This window comes from Trachemys scripta, chromosome 9, assembly GCF_013100865.1.
Source record: "Trachemys scripta elegans isolate TJP31775 chromosome 9, CAS_Tse_1.0, whole genome shotgun sequence".
Taxonomy (NCBI): Eukaryota; Metazoa; Chordata; order Testudines; family Emydidae; genus Trachemys; species Trachemys scripta.
Window position 1 is genome coordinate 55,534,691 of NC_048306.1, and position 21,996 is coordinate 55,556,686.

General features: G+C 43.2%; 1 protein-coding gene across 4 annotated transcripts in view; it reads right to left on the minus strand.

The window, feature by feature from the left end:
- Positions 1 to 21,996, minus strand: part of STAG1 (stromal antigen 1) — a 384,051-nt gene that overhangs the window by 304,296 nt on the left and 57,759 nt on the right. For all 4 annotated transcript variants that reach the window (XM_034781835.1, XM_034781837.1, XM_034781839.1 and 1 more), the window contains 2 exons: positions 8,718 to 8,858; positions 1,386 to 1,488 (listed from right to left, as the gene is read on the minus strand). In XM_034781835.1, the coding sequence (XP_034637726.1) occupies positions 1,386 to 1,488; positions 8,718 to 8,746 (132 nt within the window). In that variant the 5' untranslated portion in view covers positions 8,747 to 8,858. The remainder of the gene's footprint in view (positions 1 to 1,385; positions 1,489 to 8,717; positions 8,859 to 21,996) is intronic.

A 21,996-nucleotide genomic window follows, 5' to 3' on the forward strand; every position in this document is an offset into this window, starting at 1 on the left:
GCGTAGTGGTAGCATATAACCTAACTGGTTTTAATATGGATCTTGATAAACTTATGAACAGGAGTTTATGACAGGGTTGCCTCCGATAGCGAGGGACTGAACTCTATGACCCAGGAGTTCCATTCCAGTCCTATGCTTCCAACAGATTCTGGAACATCTGCAAAGTGGATCTGGTAAGCTGGAAGTCCTTCAGTGGATAGAGCTGTTAACTACAAAGCTAACATAGCGATAGATAATTAAGGATTAAAATTTTACAGGAAAACTATGTCATTTTCCTACTGTACATGTATTTGGGTGGATTTTCAACTCTTTATAATAAACTTTTAGAACCAGATATTCTAAAACAGCAGATATGTTCTATATACTTATATGATCTTTTATAACATATATTCCATTAATGTAGTCTAACTGAGCTGACACCAGAACAGTCATGAGGAAGGAACAAATTGGCAAATAGACAAAATTATTAAAAGCTCACAAAAAATTATGCAAAATTCTTACAAAAAAATCATATTACACACTGTGTAATTCTGATTATATAATCAAACATTAATATTAATATTTGTGATGACTGGCAATCTACCTACAGTGAACGGCTTGATAAAACAGCCTCCACAATTATATATGCCTGCTGAGGAAGTTACTTCTCTTATGAATAAATATCTTATAAATATGGAAAGGGTTACTTAGTAGTTACTGTGAGTTTTTGAATTGCCTAGGTACATTCCTATTCATGGTGTGGTAATGTACAAAGGCCCTGAAGAAGAATCTTCTGTTAGTAAATACCTATACAGCAGATACCAAATCTAGTGATAACTATATTATACTAAAGAACAAAGCTCCTTACCCTGATTCAGGACACAAAATATGTTCATTAATCTTAATATTTTAACCTGCATTACTAGATCTCCCAAGGGAACATCTAAACATTATATTAAAAGTGAGAGCACACTTTCCAGTTCACATGAAGAAATTAAAAGCCACTTAAAGATGGCTCAAGTATTGTTTCACAACACTTAAGTGAAGTATCCACTAAAATTTTAATAGTAGAAAAGAGTTACGGTTAATAAAACTACTCTCATGCCTAGGAAGAATATTGTAATATGACAAATAACGAAATGTAAAATTTTAATGTGTATGTATGTAAAGGAAAAAGTATTAATGGCTATTCCCAGCTTATCTTTTAAATTAGATCCTATACTTCTATTTCAGCAATTTTTTCGTATCAGTCTGACATATGTACTATGCACTATAAATCTTCATATAGTTTGACAAATGGTTCATTGCAAACCTATTGATGTGATCACTAAGAGGACAGGATGGAAGAACAATCTGCAGTCAAGTTTAAACTGATTCACAACAAAACAAAACTAAACACCACATACTGGAGGCCTGCCAGGACGGCCCCTTTTTCTCTTTCCTTTGACTTCTGTTTCTTCAAGCTCACTGCCAGCATCTGAATGTGCAGTAGTTTCATTTGTTGAATCCCTAGGGAAAAAATACTAGTTAAATTAAAATTATTTGAAACAAGTTATGAATTTATAATTAAACTGCTTAAATATTTAGGTGTAATATAGAACAAAACAAATTATCCTTTAAAAGCCTTGTGCAGCATTCCCTCTGCAAATTCATCAAAGATTGCTACGTATGGAGGAATGCTAAACTATGCAAGTTTTATGAAGTTAGAAATTAGTGTATGCTCTCAGACCTGAAGACTCATTTAAATAACTGGCTCTTTTAAAGTGAAATTCTACTTTGAAAATTGACTATGTTAAATAGCACCTTCTTAACTGTGTGTACTCAGTAGTATCAGCTTGTTCTCATGACCAAAATAAGATTTTACTACTATTTACTCATTAGCGTTGACAGCCAATACAGCTATCAGGAAAGCAAGCTGCATTCTCTTCTAGTTCTCCCTTCATTAAAGTGGTTATGTAAACTCCAACTATAGACCAAATTCTAACCTCAAGTGCACTCAAAGACAATGGGATTGCACAGTGCAAATAAGGGCAGGATTTACCCTGAATAATCTTTATTGCTGGTGATGATGCACAAATCAGAGAGACTGTCAGCTTGATTTTCTCATCCCAGGTTGAGTTTGTGGCTCTGGGACTTAGGAAAAACCTTTTCACTTGTACAATGAGCAAATCTGATCTGCAAGTCATTAAGAGACTACAGGTATATCTACACTAGAAGTGGAAGTCAACCTATATATTAGGTCAACATACAGCAACCACAGTAATCACTGCATGTCCACACTACCCTCTCCTTAGGCTGGTGATGCGCGTCCTCATCAGGAGCGCTTCCACTGACCCTAAGAAGGGCAGTGTGGGGAGCTGAGAGACTGGGCTCTCAGCTCTGCTGGCAACTCCCTGCCAGGAGCCCAGCTGCCCCACAGGCTCTCAGTGGGCTCCCCCCGCCTCCACTCCCTGATCCCTACCAAGAGCGGGGGAAGCCGCCCGGAGCTTTCTCACCCCCGTAGAGTGGAGTCCAGCTGCCCCTGTTTCTTGGCTCCCCACCCCCTCCAAGAGCTGGGCAGCCTTATCAATTTCACAGCTCATCCATCCATGAAATTGACAAGACTGCCCAGGTCCCAGAGGGGTCCAAAGCTTCTCACCCCAGTTCCCAGCTGAGAGCAGGATCCAAAGCCACCGGGGCTTCTTGCCGCGGCTCCCAGCTGGGAGCAGGGTCCAGCTGCCCAGCTCTCCTGGGAAGCCGGGGGCAGCTGGGTGCTGGAAGGCAGATGTTAGCCCTAGAATGTTAAAGGCCCTCTTCCCTACTAGCTGAGAAGGGGCTACTTTAGGTCCATTAGGGACACCTGAATCCAATTAAGGGCTGCCTGAGATCTGGGAGGGAAGGATAGCTCAGTGGTTTGCGCACTGGCCTGCTAAACCTAGGGTTGTGAGTTCAATCCTTGAGGGGGCCATTTAGGGATTTGGGGCAAAAATCTGTCTGGGGATTGGTCCTACTTTGAGCAGGGGGTTGGACTAGATGACCTCCTGAGGTCCCTTCCAATCCTGATATTCTATGATTCTATATCTACTTTTAAAACCCCTCCTCTAGTGAGAGAAAGAAGCTCCTGCCAGGCTAGTGGCAGCAGGGAAAATAACCTGCTCCAGGGTAAGAGGCTGTGCTCCTTCCTATGGGGGAAACAGCCACACCTGAGTGCCTGCTAGGGGAAGGACTGATACCCCAGGGCAACCAACAGGACGACACCCTGCACCAGCAAGGAGGCAGCAAAAGGTATACCTCTGGGGTTTATGTGTTTATGAGGGTGTTTCCTTTTTGTTTGGTGGACAATCACCCATAGGCCGACCCTGAAAATGCGACCAAAGGAGCAGAAAGGGGGAAGGCAAACCCTGCCCTAAGTGGGGCTGATTACCCTAGGCCCACCATCACCAGAGGAGGAAGTGCTAAGTCTGGAGAGATGGAAGAGGTGCCTTGCCACATAGGGCCCTTACATCAGCAGGAAGAAGGCTGTAGTGTAGACACTGACATAATTAGGTCGACATAAACTGCCTTATGTCGACCTAGCTATGTAGTATAAACCAGCCCTAAGTGTGGAAGCCCATTGTGCCACCTTTTCAGTCACTTTTCAGAGCAGGACCAAACTTTAATAGTAAAAATTGTTACCCGAAAATTTCCTTTCTTCTAGAAATCAGGTCCACTGGTCCTACAATGGCTCTTCAACCAGAGGATTGCTACTTGAAGAAACTAGGCCAGTCACTCATCCTCTGGAGTACTGGGTTCTGCCCCTGAAGAGCTCATAAATGAGATTATTTCTCAAGCCGACATGAATGGATTTATTTTAACTTTCACTTGTAATATCAATAAACTAATTCAACAAGACCTCTATGGGTCAAAGACACTTGTGACAGAGCACCAGATCCATCTTTCAGAATTATCAGGGTCTCATTTTTATTTCATATTAACAAAAATCATGGGTAACTCCTCTGAAGTAAAGGGAGTTACACTGGTATAAATTGTGTGTGAAGGGAAAAATCAGGCCAATTTTGCTAAGATTATATGGCCTTAAACGCAAACAAGCGTAGATCCGTTCTGTGGATCTAGCACCATCCTCCTTCATGGCCAGGTTCACAGATCCTCCAATGTGATTTTATCAAAAATGTTCTGTAAATGTTTTGTAATAAAATAGAACAAACATTTAACTATATCCAACTATATGAACATCATAGTTAAGGTTGTGCTAGAATAGCCCCTTGAGGCTTTTGCAATTCTGTTCTCACCTAAATATTTTTTGAGAAAAGTAATGGATATTATAAATCTGAATGTGTCTGAATTTTCTAAAATGTATTTGAGTTCCAAGATTTTGCAGTTGTCAAATATCAGAATATTAGAAAATCACTTCTTTCAGATTTTTAGAAAGGGTGTCACTTTTTTTTGCAACACTTTTGTTGTCATGAAAATACATGCAGAAAGAGAATTCTTTATTCTCAGAAAAAGAAAAACTATGCAAAGAAAAAAATGGACAATTAACTACTTTACTTAATTGAGTGGTGTCAAACCAGTTTGCAGCAGTACAGCAAAAGTGACAACATTGATGATTATGCCTAGAATATGGGCAATGGTTATGATGTAGCTAACTGACTTATTCAAAGCAGCCACCATTTTTTGTAACTTATAAATGTGACTGAAGCCATAGACTGCCTTAGGGGACCACCATTTGCATGTGGAAGTGAGGCTGCCCTTTGTAAAGATGCCTACGATCTCATATTGTTTCCAATAGGACTAAAGCAAGGGTGGCCTCAGAGAAGATGACCAACCCAGTGCTCAGAAAACTGGACAGAAAACTATTAGGAGATGAGGTCCAGGAAACTGTGGGGGGGGGGAAGGAGGGAAGGTCCCCAGTGGATTCCCCTTACCTTTGCCACAGCATGCCTCCAGATCTCCTAATTTCCAAAGATTTCCCCTAGCCTCAACAAATCCTACAGCACTCCTAGCTCTAGGGCACATAAGTCAATAAGTGCTACATGTCCCCTTTGTATCAACAGAAGGTGTAAATCTACTACAGCCTTAAACCAAATGCTTGGCTCTTTGCTGAAGATCTGGAGAGTCCCAGTTCAATCCCTTTTGTGTCAGACAAAATAGAGACCATCACACTAGTATGGGTGGGAGTGGAAGGAACTGAATAATTTACAATCCTCCCCCCTCTACTCTTTATAGGAAGCAAAGCACTCTCAATCTTTCTGATAGACCACTCCCCAATCACCTTTCTTAATGGCAAGATACTTCTGGTTTGCAGGGATCCTCATCAGAAGTTCACCACATGACACTCTCAGTCTAATGAGGCGGTGAGTCCTCCTGCAAAGGGTGCAGCAGTGAGAGCTCAAGGACTCCAATGGTGCACATGGTCAGGTGGGAAGATTTGCTCCCCACAGCCTCCCTTCCATCTGCTGTAGTGGGGACATGAAATAAAGAACTGCCTCCACTCCTTGGCAGAGGCAGCCTGTCATATGCAACATATACAGCACCTCAGAACATGGGTCTGTCAAAGCGACAGACCTTCCACAAGAGCAGGAGAGCCCCTAGCACTAAGGTCCATAGCTCCTGTATGCTGTGAACCCAGGCCCACTCATGGGAAGCAGCAGCCAGGATTCCCAGGGTACAGGAGCTATGAGCTCCAGTGCTGGAGGTTCCCTAACTTCTTTCAAAGCTCTGTGGCTTCAAAAGAGGCTCCTCTACTCTGAAAAGCCTTGAATGGCTTGGCAAAGCAGATGCTACATAGGACAGGTTCTCATAATAATACAGGCATTCCTGAGCTGAAGTAAGATTTAGGCCACGAGGGAAGGATGCACAAACTGCCATCTCATAAGTCAAACAAGAAGTGGGGAATCTTCTATGTCCTCGTCCTTACCCACACCTTTCCATAAAATTGGAATGGGATAAGTAGGGGGGAACTGGGTGGCATTCATCTCCTCCATCCCGCAACAAGTCCTGCAGAATCACAGGAAAAAGTCTTTTCTCGGGTGAACACTACCTACTTCATTAGCCCTGCAATAAGGATGTGACAACTGACACACACAGGTATTCCTGTACCCATTCCTGCCCTCCTCACTTGACTCTCTGCTTTCTCCACTATCATAAACATCTGTGCTCCAGTCATTTTCCTCACACCATAAGGAAAGTGAGGAGAGCCATCCATTCTCCACTTTTCCATGTGCCCCCAATACGCTCCCATACACCTCCTCTATTAGAATTGCCACATTAGCATAAACAAAAGCTTAATTTTAAACCAGTTAAGGTTGGGTAAGTGCAAACCCTTGGTGACAAGTTAATAGCCATAAGGAAATACCAGGTTACTGGACAGCTCTTAACTGTATCAGACTCGTCACACAGCAAGTTTCTACTGAGAACAACAGACTACACAAATCATCAAGAAACTCCCTTCTGCCTCAGAGAAGAAAACATACTACACAACACATTACGCAGAAAGCCAAACCTTAGCGATAACCTCACATTTTTGCTGTGAACACACACCACACCCTTAACCTCTGCATATACATCAATGATGGACATTTGCTAATGTTGCTGAGGTTGTTAAAGTTTTGTCAGGGGTAAATGCAGTACTTGCTACCATCAGACCAAGTCACCTGGAAAAGCACCAAAGCAGGGTGTGCCCTTCCTCGAATACCTGAAACACTGCCTGGAATCTCTGGAAGGGTCAGACAGGTCAGAGAAAGAAGCAGAGTTCATTTCTCTCTTTGGGGCTGTTCTGCAGCACCTCAGAAACAGACCAGGAATTCAGGTTGTTGTGTAGCATCTTCTTTGTAGGATTCACAAGAGCACCTGCAGAAGACCTTGCTTTTGACCTTGGAGTACTCTGAGGCACAGGTGTTTTGCACTCTGAAGAAAGACTTCTCTTTGGAAGGAATCCTTCTGAAACAGGGAGTGCCAGCAAAAATACAGGTGTTGACCCCATGATGAAAGGTCACAGGGTGAGATGGCTGGGTACTATGGGCTAGAAGATGAAATTGAGCCTTTGGAGTCCTAATACGCAAAACTATCAGGGATCTCCTATTCCCAAGCTGCGGAGCAGAAAATCTAAAAGAGGTTCCTACTACAAGACAAAATGGATGGCTCATTTCTTGAGAGACAAAGACGGAAATAGTCAGTTGGACATTACTGTAGCCATTGATCCCTAAAAGCTGCTGAAAGTACCTCCCTTTATTAATGAGACTTTCGTTCCTGAGCAAATGTCTGTCCTGTTATGAAGGATCTGCTTCTCAGGAGGTGCAGCTGTCTATTCCTGCTATGTTGAGCTTTGTTTGAGTTTCCCCAGGATCACAGTTCAGGTTGGTAGGCTGAAGTGACCTTTTTTGACTGCTCCTTGACAGTCTGCTTGAATGCTGGGGGAAAGGAATTTGCTGGCAGGGGTGGGAAGCCTGAACAGTTCCTTCTCTCTTCCACATGGGTAGAAGGTGCCTGGGAACATCAGCGGCAAAAATTCCCATCTAGTCACTTTAGGAAGAGAAAGGTTGTGGCTTCTTTTTCCCAAGTGTGCTGTCTGCACACTGAGCTGCAGGAGAGAAAGATGGTTCAAGGTTTCAGCAGATCTTGAAGAGTAGTCCTGCTCAGAAAAGTTAGACAGCCGAGCACAAATATGTCCCAAATTAAGTGGAAAAATTTAAAATTCTAGAATATACTTTAAAAAAAACTGCTCTTGCTTTGGAGAAGGAAATATGTTGTCCTGCTGCCATTTAAAGATAGGAGAGAACTGGTAGGCAATCCAAGGCTGGAGCCCAGATCTCAGGAAATGACTGACAATCCTGATTTCTGCCTCCAAGCAGCATGTAAGCAGGTGCCTTTCCTAACCTGCTCTCACACACAATCCACACTACATAGAATCTAAGTTGACCCCTTCATAGGGTTTGGTTTTTATTAAAGATATTAACAAGGCAACAAAGTTCTGCCCCAACTTTTACCCAAACTTGGATGCTCCTAGAATTGCATCCTTCAATCTGCTCAGCTCACACTCTGGACAGCCACTTCCATTCAATCCACTCTAATGCCCTTACCTTATCTAGGAGGAGATCCATTTGACTCATTTCGTCTGCACAACCAACTTACATTCCCCAACAAACATTATGGGGTGCTTGTAGGCAAACACAGCCAGCCTATTATCCTACAGCAGAAACTAAAGATCTTTTGTGAGATATGTAGACCTGGCTATAAAGGAGAATGTACAATTGGAATAATTAACAATTTTGTTTATAACAAGTGAGGACCAGAATCCAGCTCATACTTCCACAGCTCTGCAGTGCTATCAGAAAGAAGAAATGGTAAAAAAATTATTTTTATTACTGATGCAAGAAGAAAAGAAACATATCTGTTCAGTGAGATGATGTCACTTTTACATAGTCACTTTTCAAAGTAGCCTACTACTTCGGGTGACTTGCAGTTAGGGTGACCAGACAGCAAGTATGAAAAACCAGAACAGGGGGTGGGGGGTAATAGGCACCTATATAATGCAAATCCTCAAATATCGCAACTGTCCCTATAAAATCAGGACATCTGGTCACCCTACTTACAGTCCACACAGGAAGTCTGTAGCAAAAACACAAATATGCACCTTAATATCAGTCCCATGCCTTAACCACAAAGCCATCCCTTCCCCCCCCCCCCAAGAAGTATTCTTCTTCATATCTTTAGTAATCTGAAGAATTCAAATAAAAAAGAAAAAAATTTTAACTACTCACTGTAACACTGGCAAATCTGAAGTAATCATTTTTGTAGAACGGCACCCTCTATGAAATATTAGAACTACATAGAATTTCTTCTAATGATGATGTTACAAGACAACTTCCTGGTAACTATGTTCATTAATCTCAAAGTCCAATCTATAAAATAAAAAGATGAAAACTTATTAAAGTCATGATTTCAAAATGGACATTCAATATATTAAATGAAACGTTGTTATAGACTAAAATCTGTTAGCTCTGTATTAAGTTTACTATTTCAATCATATGACACTCCAAAAATTCAGAATGAATATCCCATGGCAACTTGGCTATATCCTTGCATACAGTCATTACAACTGGGCCCAGCCACATTAATCTGAACACTAGACAATATGACATTTTTTAAGAAATTACACGCATGGCATTTTGTATTCCTAGATATATCTTCATGCTGAAGTCACATTAAGAGAGTTTTGTATACATAATATTCTAAGAACACAAAAAAACTAAAGACACAAAAAATACAAAATAAATGTAAATATAAGAGTATAGAGTATGAGGGACTAGTGAACGCACTTTCTATTCAACCCAGGAAAAACAGAACCTATTCAATAGGGTTTAACTTTAACCAAAAGTTAATCCTGAGCTGAAGAAGGCCTTGAAACAAAATTCTTCTTGTTAACATTACCTTCCCAGAACTCCATCTGCCTGATTAGACTAGCTAATAAAACGAAAGAGTTTTAGATGATTGTTCCCTCTTTGCAATCCAAACAGCAGATACAAGAATGTCTAACTGTACTGAAAAGGATTTTAACCATGAGAATTCCAAAAACAAGACTAAATTCATCCACCTTACACAGTGGGTGTAAAACTTAAAATAAAATAGACAATTATGCATTCTCACAAGAGGAACCCTCTAGTCTGGAAACTAGTGAGTTAATCACATCATGAACTGTGAGAAACTCAGATGGGCTGATCTGTTGATACAAAAGAATGAGGGGTTGCTGTAAAGTTTTTGCATTAGATGTGAGTTTGATAAATAAAGCGTGTGTGTTGTTTTTCAGTATCTGTGGAAAATGAAAGTGAATGCATTATGGATGAGATAAGACAAGACTGGATGGATAAGACTGCAAGTTTGTCACGGAGATCACGGATTTCATGACTTATTGTGACCTCCGTGATTTCTGCAGCGGCTGGTGCAGCTGGCTGCAGGGCTGCCCGAGCAGCTCGGGCAGCCCCTGGGCCAGCTATACCAGCCACTGTTGGGGCTATCTCGGGCCACCCCCGCAACCAGCAGGAGTTCGGGTGTGGGAGGGGGCCGCGGAGCTGGCAGCAAGCAGAGCTAGGAGTTTAGGGAGGGACATGTCGCCGCTTCTGAGAAGCCAGGTAGGTAGCCTGCGAGTCCCGCCAACCCCGCCCAGCACCTGCAGCACCCCCTATGCCGCCGCCCCCTGAGCACTTGTGGGCCCCCCACAAGCACCCGCAGCCCTCCCAAGATTTAATCAGGGGTAGAGTATAAGTCATGGACAAGTCACAGGCCATGATTTTTTGTTTACTGCTCATGACCTGTCGATGACTTTTACTAAACCTACCCGTGACTAAAACATAGCCTTTATTATGGAATGCTGCAGTGTGCTACAGAAAGCCGTGTAGACACTGTGAAGCGAGAAATGAATGCTAGGAACTTTCCCTTAAATATCTTCATTCCATGCCTTTAAAGCTTTGGGTGCATCCTGATGGATCCTTAAAGAGTCACTAAAATAAAGGAATTTTTAGCATTAATTTCCTAATTTTTATACTTGGCTGATGTACTTAAGTGGGTTCCGCAAGATTAGGGAAATGACATGAGGAGCTGCACCTGATTGGGAAACAAAGGTAGAAACTGCATTGATGATGCTGCTCCTATGATTTGAGTCAAACCTCATGAACAGCATGAGAGGCTGCAACATACATTAGGAAGGTTTCTGTCTCCATGTCATTTTATCACCATTTAAAAGGTACTGAAAGTAGATATACCAGGAGCAACACACATCATATTTAGTAGTGAAGACACAACATGTTATAACTTTTCCCACTTCTGGAAAACGGATAGTCAGAAGCAGCCGCAGCAGCAGCTCTGCCTAGTGTGCTTCCCCATTCCTATCAGAATGAAGCACAGAAGAACCTTCAAACCTGCAAATGTGCAACACCAGCATACAAAAGGGTGACCAATGACCAAAATACAACATTTTCTTTCAGCCTCTGCAGTTTGTGTGGATTAAATATAACATTTATCCTTATGAAACTCTGAATTGGCACACACATTCATGGTTTTTAACAGCAAAGGCGATTAACCATTGGAATAAACTGCCAAGGAAAGTGGTGGATTCTTCATCTTTTGGTGTAATCAAATCAAAAGATCTATAACTTCTTTCCGGATCATGTGCTTTAGTCAAAACACAAGTTACACTTTAGTCAAACACATTACTGGGCTCAATACAGGAGCAACTGGGTGAATTTTAATGGCCTGTGATATGCAGGAGATCAGACTAGATCAGGGGATGGCAACGTTCGGCACGCGGCTCACCAGGGTAAGCACCCTGGCGGGCCGGGCCAGTTTTATTTACCTGCTGACGTGGCAGGTTCGGCCGATCACGGCCCTCACTGGCCGCGGTTCGCCGTCCCAGGCCAATGGGGGCGGCAAGAAGCCACGGCCAGCACATCGCTCACCCGCACCGCTTCTCGCCGCCAGGGTGCTTACCCTAGCGAGCCGCGTACAGAACGTTGCCGATCCCTGGACTAGATGATCTAATGATCCCTTCTGACCTGAAATTCTCTGAATCCTTAAAGATAGAGCTTTTCATAGATTTCAGTAGTAGGCAAACACCCTCCACTGTTGACTTGACCATGGAGGACCTATTAAGATAACCTTGGTCCCATCATGTCTCCTCTCTCTCAGTACCTTCTGTATCAGTGGAAAGCATACAACAGTACCCTCTCCCAATTCAGAAGAAACATGAGCAAAATGTATAGACTTTCTGTCTGCCCTTGAGAAGAAATGAGGCACTGCATGTCCTGCATGATGGTGAAGAGAACTCCCTCTGGAAACCTTCAAAAGCTGAATGTGTTTTGAATTAGTGAATCCTTTATAGACCTTTCATGCAGTTGTGTCAGGCCTCTGCTGAGCTGGTATGCTTTGTCATTGTCCTTGCCTGCTAAGTGAAGAGCAATTGTTGCACATACACCAGTTTGATTGTCTCCTTGTATAGTTGAGACGCATGAACTCCTCCCTGCATGTTCAGGTAATGACACAGCTGTTGTATTGTCCCTGACGACTTGTATTACCTTGTTGTGAATAAGGGGGAGGGATAGCTCAGTGGTTTGAACACTGGCCTGCTAAACCCCGAGTTGTGATTTCAATCCCTGAGGGGGGCATTTAGGGAACTGGGGTAAAAATCAGTCTGGGGATTGGTCCTGCTTTGAGCAGGGGGTTGGATAGATGACCTCCTGAGGTCCCTTCCAAGCCTGATATTCTATGATTCTATGGGGAAGAAAATTATTTCAGAGCTACACTGATAGCCCTCAGTTCTAGCATATTTATATGTAGGGGCCTACCAAATACATGGTCATGAAAAATGTGTCCACAGACCATGAAATCTAGTCACCTCCCGTGAAATCTGGTCTTTTGTGTGTTTTTACCCTATACGACACAGATTTTACTGGGGAGACCAGTGTTTCTCAAATTGGGGGTCTTGACTCAAAAGGGAGTTGCAGGGGGGTCACCAGTTTATTTTAGAGGATGTCACAATATTGCCATCCTTACTTCTGCACTGACTTCAGAGCTGGGTGGCTGGAGAGCGGCAGCTGTTGGCCGGGCGCCCAGCTCTGAAGGCAGCATCCCGCCAGCAGCAGCACAGAAGTAAGGGTGGCAATACCATACCATGCCATCCTTATTTCTGCGCTGCTACTGGAGACAGCTCTGCCTTTAGAGCTGGGCTCCCAGCCTGCAGCCGCCACTCTCCAGCTGCCCTTCTCTGAAGGCAACACTGCTGCCAGCAGCAGTGCAGGAGTAAGGGTAGCAGTACTCCAACCCTCTCCCCCCCAATAACTTTGTGACACCCCCACCACAACTCCTTTTTGGGTCAGGACCTCTACAATTACAATACCATGAAATTTCAGATTTAAATAGCTGAAATCATGAAATTTAAAAAATTTTAAATCATATGACCACGAAATTGAACAAAATGGACCATGAATTTGGTAGGGCCCTATTTATATGTAATATCTTTTCTCCATAGCTCTAACATTCCCAAATCAATATATAGTCTCAATGAGTTCTCCATCCTGTCTTGGAAGTATCCAAAGTGATCATCAACAAAGGAGTAAGAAGACTGAAAGATATTCCTTTGAGAACATTCTCTGGTTGAGTCCACCACAACAAGGACACTAGAATTGCTTTTGGGAGAGAACGAGGAGTACTTGTGGCACCTTAGAGACTAACAAATTTATTTGAGCATAAGCTTTCGTGGGCTAAAACCCACTTCATCAGATGCATGCAGTGGAAAATACAGTAGGAAGATATATATACACAGAGAGAACATGAAAAAATGGGTGTTGCCATATCAACTATAACAAGAGTAATCAATTAAGGTAGGCTATTATCAGCAGGAGAAAAAAACTTTTGTAGTGATAATCAGAATGGCCAATTTCCAACAGTTGACAAGAAAGTGTAAGTAACAGTAGGGGGGAAAATTAGCATGGGGAAATAGATTTTAATTTGTGTAATGACCCATCCACTCCCAGTCTTTATTCAAGCTTAATTTAATAGTGTCCAGTTTGCAAATTAATTTCAATTCTGCAGTTTCTCATTGGAGTCTGTTTTTGAAGTTTTTTTGTTGGAGTATTGTGACTTTGAGGTCTGTAATTGAGTGACCAGGGAGGTTGAAGTGTTCTCCAACTAGTGTTTGAATGTTATAATTCTTGACATCTGATTTGTGTCCATTTATTCTTTTGCGTAGAGACTGTCTGGTTTGGCCAATGTATATGGCAGAGGGGCATTGCTGGCACATGATGGCATATATCATATTGGTAGATGTGCAGGTGAACGAGCCTCTGATAGTGTGGCTTATGTGATTAGGTCCTATGATGGTGTCCCCTGAATAGATATAAGGACAGAGTTGGCAACGGGCTTTGTTGCAAGGATAGGTTCCTGGGTTAGTGTTTTTGTTGTGTGGTTACTGCAGGTTGGGGGGCTGTCTGTAAGCGAGGACTGGCTTGTCTCCCAAAATCTGTGAGAGTGAGGGATCGTCCTTCAGGATAGGTTGTAGATCCTTGATGAGGCGCTGGAGAGGTTTTAGTTGGGGGCTGAAGGTTACGGCTAGAGGCATTCTGTTACTTTCTTTGTTGGGCATGTCCTGTAGTAGGTGACTTCTGGGTACTCTTCTGGCTCTGTCAATCTCTTCAATTTCTTTCACTTCAGCAGGTAGGTAGTGTAGTTGTAAGAATGCTTGATAGAGATCTTGTAGGTGTTTGTCTCTGTCTGAGGGGTTGAAGCAAATGCGGTTGTATCTTAGAGCTTGGCTGTAGACAATGAATTGTGTGGTGTGGTCTGGATGAAAGCTGGAGGCATGTAGGTAAGTATAGCGGTCAGTAGGTTTCCAGTATAGGGTGGTGTTTTTGTGTCCATCGCTTATTAGCACTGTAGTGTCCAGGAAGTGGATCTCTTGTGTAGACTGATCCAGGCTGAGATTGGTGGTGGGATGGAAATTGTTGAAATCATGGCAGAATTCCTCAAGGGCTTCTTTTCCATGGGTCCAGATGATGAAGATGTCATCAATGTAGCACAGGTAGAGTAGCGGCGTCAGGAGACGAGAGCTGAGGAAGCATTGTTCTAAGTCAGCCATAAAAATGTTGGCATACTGTGGGGCCATGCGGATACCAATAGCAGAGTCGCTGACTTGAAGGTATGCATTGTCTCCAAATGTGAAATAGTTGTAGGTGAGGACAAAGTCACAAAGTTCAGTCACCAGATTTGCTGTGACATTATCAGGGATACTGTTCCTAACGGCTTGTAGTCCATCTTTGTGTAGAATGTTGGTGTAGAGGGCTTCTACATCCATAGAGGCCAGGATGGTGTTTTCTGGGAGATCACCAATGGATTGTAGTTTCCTCAGGAAGTCAGTGGTGCCTCAAAGATAGCTAGGAGTACTGGTAGCATAGGGCCTGAAGAGAGAGTCTACATAGCCAGACAATCCTGCTTATCAGGGTGCCAATGCTTGAGATGATGGGGCATCGAGGATTTCCAGGTTTATGGATCTTGGGTAGCAGATAGAATACCCCTGGTCGGGGTGAGTCTGTGCAGATTTCTTCTTGTGCTTTTTCAGGGAGTTTCTTGAGCAAATGGTGTAGTTTCTTTTGGTAAACACCTGTAGAATGTGGTGTTAGAGAGCTGCTTAGCAGCCTCTTGTTCATATTCCGACCTATTCATGATGACGAACACCTCCTTTGTCAGCCTTTTTGATTATGATGGCAGAGTTTTTCCTGAGGCTGTAAATGGCGTATTCTGAACATGTTGGCCTTGCTTGGGTTGAAATTCTGTGTCACTAATGCTGAAAAGGTCTCATTCTGAGTCTAGCATAAAATGTGACAAATTGCTGAAGCTAAAGACCCTGAAAGAAAATTATCGTTTGAGAGGAGATTTTGTATCAATATCTGTATGACAGAACGAAATTTTAGATATCTCTCCACTGGAAGAAAGACGTTATCTTCCTTGAGTATTCATCAAGTCCTAAATTTTCCAAAAAAGAATACACATCAGGCAAATGTTCTTCATAAGGCCTTTCTTTTGTTGTAGCTTTGAGAAACCAATCATCCAAATATAGATAGACGAAAATACCATAACGTCTCAGACAAGCTGCTAACAAAACTAACATTAAAACTGTAGTGCAGCAGAAAAGGCCAAAAGATAGAACCTTGTATTGAAAATGATCCTGGCAGATAGCAAAGTGTAGATGTGTGTGGAGATTTGGTCTTACAGAAATATGGAAATATGTATCCTCCTTTAGCTCAAAAATTGAAAACCAACTTCGAGTCAAAAGGGAATGAATAATTTTTTTGCGACCAGGGGCTGCTAACAGGGAGTTTCGCAAGGGAGTTCTCCAGGTGAAGGAGGAGCAATACAGCACCCTTTGGGGGTAGGTGACTGTCTGTAGTGTGTGTTTGTTTGTGTTTGGGGGTTACTTGCTGTGTGCTGAGCTTGTGTTTGTCAGTCTGTTTGTTTGGTTGGTTGTTTGAAGGACCGTGTGCCGTTGCTGGCAGTTGGAAGCTGTGAGCTACAAAGGAAGGTTTGAAAGCTAGAAGCCTCTGGTAAGTGGCTGAGCCTTAATCAGTGGGCGGGGCATTCATACAGGCCAGGGCTTTATAAAGCAGCGCACAAGCGACCAGGGAGCTTTTGCGAACAGGGGCTGCTAACAGGGAGTTTCGCAAGGGAGTTTGGAAGGGGAGCAGGAAGGGGGCGAGGGTCCCTTGCCGGTTCCATCTGTTTTCTCTTGATTCCCCTTAAAACCTATAAACCAACTAAATTCAAAACTTCTTGCTTAACAACCCTTTCAGCAGACAGGGGGCTACAGACGGGAGTTTGACAAAGGGAGGCTTACGATGGTTAGGAAGACCCGCAACACCTGTGCCAGCACTGCTTCTGTCTCCTCCACCTGTACCTGTAGTCAGACAGAGCGCCTGAGCATGGATGCTTCTACCCAGATCCTGGTGTGGTTTTGCAGAGACTGTAACTTGCAATTTCCACTTACTGATATCCAGGCTGGGGGACCATCCAATGTGAGAGGTGCCTGCTAGTGGAATCTCTCAGGCAGCAGGTGGGAGAGCTACAGGAGGAGGTGGCTAGGTTGAGGAGCATCCGAATCCACAAGCAATTCCTCTACAGTGTCCATGTGGAGACAGCTGAGGTAGCTGTCCCAGTACACAGGACTGCTGATACACCACTGGTGGAGGAGGAGATGGCTCAGGGTGGACACTGGCAGCTGGTTACTTCTGGCAGCAGGCAGCGCTCCACCCCTGCTCCGAACCCTCCTGCCATGGTAATAGGTAACTGTTATGCTCTTCTTGATACAGGAAAGAAGGAATCACCCCCTACAGTAAAGGAGGAGAAGCCTCGTACCCCTAAGGCTGGGAGGTCTGCTGCCACCACTGCGAACAGGAAACGTAGAGTAGTGGTGGTCAGAGACTCTCTGCTGAGGGGGACGGAGGCGCCCATCTGTCGCCCTGAAATTTCATCTCTGGAGGTATGCTGCCTGCCGGGAGCCCGTATCAGAGACGTTACGGAGGCATTGTCGAGGATTATCCAGCCCTCTGACTACTACCCCATGCTATTCATTCATGTGGGCACAAATGATACTGCGCGGTGTGACACTGAGCAGATTAAGAGTGACTACAGGGCTCTGGGAGTACGGGTGAAGGAGTTTGGAGCGCAGGTAGTATTCTCTTCGATTCTTCCTGTCAAAGGTAGGGGCCCGAGCAGAGACAGATGCATCATGGAGATGAATGCCTGGCTGCGAAGATGGTGTCGCCAGGAGGGCTTTGGCTTCCTAGACCCCGGGATGCTATTCGAGGAAGGACTGCTAGGCAGAGATGGCGTTCACCTTTCGAGGAGGGGAAAGACCTTATTTGGACACAGACTGGCTAACCTAGTGAGGAGGGCTTTAAACTAGGTTCAACAGGGACAGGTGAGCAAAGCCCACAGGTAAGTGGGGAACATGGAGACCTGGGAGATGGGTCGGAAACGAGAGGGAGTGTGGGCTATATTGGAATAGAGAAAGGAGGGTCAAGACAAAACTGGGAGGAAAGATCAAACCAGTATCTTAGATGCCTATATACAAATGCGAGAAGTATGGGGAATAAGCAGGAAGAACTGGAAGTGCTAATAAATAAATACAACTATGACATTGTTGGCATCACTGAAACTTGGTGGGATAATACACATGATTGGAATGTTGGTGTGGATGGGTACAGCTTGCTCAGGAAGGATAGACAGGGGAAAAAGGGAGGAGGTGTTGCCTTATATATTAAAAATGTACACACTTGGACTGAGGTAGAGATGGACATAGGAGACGGAAGTGTTGAGAGTCTCTGGGTTAGGCTAAAAGAGGTAAAAAACAAGGGAGATGTCATGTTAGGAGTCTACTACAGGCCACCTAACCAGGTGGAAGAGGTGGATGAGGCTTTTTTTAAGCAACTAACAAAATCATCCAAAGCCCAAGATTTGGTGGGACTTCAACTATCCGGATATATGTTGGGAAAATAACACAGCGGGGAACAGACTATCCAACAAATTCTTGGACTGCATTGCAGACAACTTTTTATTTCAGAAGGTTGAAAAAGCTACAAGGGGGGGGGAAGCTGTTCTAGACTTGATTTTAACAAATAGTTGAGAATTTGAAAGTAGAAGGCAGCCTGGGTGAAAGTGATCATGAAATCATAGAGTTTGCAATTCTAAGGAAGGGTAGAAGGGAGAACAGCAAAATAGAGACAATGGATTTCAGGAAGGCAGATTTTGGTAAGCTCAGAGAGCTGATAGGTAAGGTCCCATGGGAATCAAGACTGAGGGGAAAAACAACTCAGGAGAGTTGGCAGTTTTTCAAAGGGACACTATTAAGGGCCCAAAGCAAGCTATTCCGCTGGTTAGGAAAGATAGAAAATGTGGCAAAAGACCACTTGGCTTAACCACGAGATCTTGCATGATCTAAAAAATAAAAAGGAGTCATATAAAAAATGGAAACTAGGACAGATTACAAAGGATGAATATAGGCAAACAACACAGGAATGCAGGGGCAAGATTAGAAAGGCAAAGGCACAAAATGAGCTCAAACTAGGTACAGGAATAAAGGGAAACAAGAAGACTTTTTATCAATACATTAAAAACAAGAGGAAGACCAAAGACAGGGTAGGCCCACTGCTTAGTGAAGAGGGAGAAACAGTATCAGGAAACTTGGAAATGGCAGAGATGCTTAATGACTTCTTTGTTTCGGTCTTCACCGAGAAGTCTGAAGGAATGCCTAACATAGTGAATGCTAATGGGAAGGGGGTAGGTTTAGCAGATAAAATAAAAAAAGAACAAGTTAAAAATCACTTAGAAATGTTAGATGCCTGCAAGTCATCAGGGCCTGATGAAATGCATCCTAGAATACTCAAGGAGCTAATAGAGGAGGTATCTGAGCCTCTAGCTATTATCTTTGGAAAATCATGGGAGACGGGAGAGATTCCAGAAGACTGGAAAAGGGCAAATATAGTGCCCATCTATAAAAAGGGAAATAAAAACAACCCAGGAAACTACAGACCAGTTAGTTTAACTTCTGTGCCAGGGAAGATAATGGAGCAAGTAATTAAGGAAATCATCTGCAAACACTTGGAAGGTGGTAAGGTGATAGGGAACAGCCTGCATGGATTTGTGAAGAACAAATCATATCAAACCAATCTGATAGCTTTCTTTGATAGGATAACGAGCCTTGTGGATAAGGGTGAAGCTGTGGATGTGGTATACCTAGACTTTAGTAAGGCATTTGATACGGTCTCGCATGATATTCTTATCGATAAACTAGGCAAATACAATTTAGATGGGGCTACTTTTTTTATTAATGGTTCCCAATCCTGCTGGAAAGGCATAACAAGTGGGGTACCGCAGGGGTCTGTTTTGGGACCGGCTCTGTTCAATATCTTCATTAACGACTTAGATATTGGCATAGAAAGTACGCTTATTAAGTTTGCGGATGATACCAACCTGGGAGGGATTGCAACTGCTTTGGAGGACAGGGTCATAATTCAAAATGATCTGGACAAATTGGAGAAATGGTCTGAGGTAAACAGGATGAAGTTTAACAAATACAAATGCAAAGTGCTCCACTTCGGAAGAAAAAATCAGTTTCATACATACAGAATGGGAAGAGACTGTCTAGGAAGGAGTACGGCAGAAAGGGATCTAGGGGTTATAGGGGGCCACAAGCTAAATATGAGTCAACAGTGTGATGCTGTTGCAAAAAAAGCAAATGTGATTCTGGGATGTATTAACAGGTGTGTTGTGAGCAAGACACGAGAAGTCATTCTTCCGCTCTACTCTGCTCTGGTTAGGCCTCAGCTGGAGTATTGTGTCCAGTTCTGGGCGCCGCATTTTAAAAAAGATGTGGAGAAATTGGAGAGGGTCCAGAGAAGAGCAACAAGAATGATTAAAGATCTTGAGAACATGACCTATGAAGGAAGGCTGAAAGAATTGGGTTTGTTTAGTTTGGAAAAGAGAAGACTGAGAGGGGACATGATAGCAGTTTTCAGGTATTTAAAAGGGTGTCATAAGGAGGAGGGAGAAAACTTGTTCACCTTAGCCTCTAAGGATAAAACAAGAAGCAATGGGTTTAAACTGCAGCAAGGGAGGTTTAGGTTGGACATTAGGAAAAAGTTCCTAACTGTCAGGGTGGAACACTGGAATAAATTGCCTAGGGAGGTTGTGGAATCTCCATCTCTAGAGATATTTAAGAGTAGGTTAGATAAATGTCTATCAGGTATGGTCTAGACAGTATTTGGTCCTGCCATGTGGGCAGGGGACTGGACTCGATGACCTCTCGAGGTCCCTTCCAGTCCTAGAATCTATGAATCTAGACACCAGAGCCAACATATGAATCTAGAACTTCCTGCTATGTGTGTTAAGCTTTCTCATGTCTAACAGCAGATGGAGACCTCCAACTCCCTTTTATATTAGGAAATATCTTGTGCACAACACCCCTTTCTGGACCCCCTTGGAACCTCCTTTATTGCTCCTAATAAAATCAGAGACTGGATTTCTTAATATGTTCTCGTGGGACAGGTCCCTGAAAAGGGAGAGGAATGGGACTGAAAGGTTTTCTAATTCAAAAGGCACAGATTTTCTCTATTACTCCAAGACCCAATTGTCCAATGTGACTGAGGTCCATGCCTGGAGAAATTGAGAAAGCCGGTTTCCAAATGGTGGGGAAGTGGATACACTGTTGATCGGTTTGCAGCTCTCAATCCTCATGTCAAACTTGCAACTTGACATTTGACAGATGACAAAACTGAAGGACGCTTTACTTTCATTCATGGCTTGAAAGGTTTCCTTCCATTCAGATACTGCCTTAGATCCACAGTCTGGTGCAGAGACCAATGTCTTATATACAACTTCTTTCTCCTTGATTCTGAACTTGCCTGGAGCCAAGACAGGACTCCTGTCCTTAGCATTGGGCACTTTTTCAAATTTGTAATCAACACAATGCAGCCATCAGTTCTTGAAGCCTATTCTGTAGATCCTTCTGAGCTTGTGGAGGGAATGTGGAGCAAACTGAACATCTTGATAGAGAATGGCCCTCATCCAGGCACATGAGGCACTAGGTTGAGCATCAGACACCAGGAAGATCACTGGACAAGATACACACTTAAAAATTCTTCAGCTCTGACATGGAACTGGAGATGGAACTGAAGAGCTAACTATTATTAATTATAACAAAGGAATTAAGTTCTTATAACTATTAAGCTCTCCTAACTATGATTAATAAAACTAGTACTAAGATCTCTAAACCTGCTTTGAAAACAAATGTGGAGCCAAAGGACCTGGAGAGGTTCACATCAAGTCTTCTGGTGCAGTTGAAAAGAACTGAGGTGGTATGGGAGAGTCACACCCCATTTACAGCCTTACATTCACAAACACAGAAAGGAGAGCTAGAAGGGCATCTAAAGGCACTTCTACTAGAATTTTTCCACTGTCTAGCCTGCACCAACTGGTGCATCCATGAGTGGGACTATGCAGAGGACACTCAAAGAAGAATGGATTATTTTACAGGATTAAGTATGAAAATGCACAATATAATTGACACAGCATGCATTTTGTTATTTTGATATGCCTTTTCCCTCCACTCCGGGACTCAGAACCACGCTGGAGCTCTCCCCAACAAGGAGCACCAGGGCCCATGCAATCCCACCCCTCCCCTTTCAGCCACATAGGTTTGGAAATGAAAAACTCCTGGGAGCAGCCAGCCAGATATTCAGCTGGCAGCAGGGACCTTTTAGATTTTGTGTTTGTATCGCATTTAGCACAATGGGCCCTGATCTCAGTTGGTCACGAGGCACTACTGAAACAGTACTACTAACATTATATTTTTATGCTGCTCCAAAGCAGTAAAAAAAATGATTTATCTAACCATAATTTTTTCTTCTCTGAAGTAGGTATCTGATGTTCTGTGATCCATTACAACTCATTTATTCCTCCTCAACTTCCAAGCACAGAGACTCCAGCCCCTTTTTTTATTTT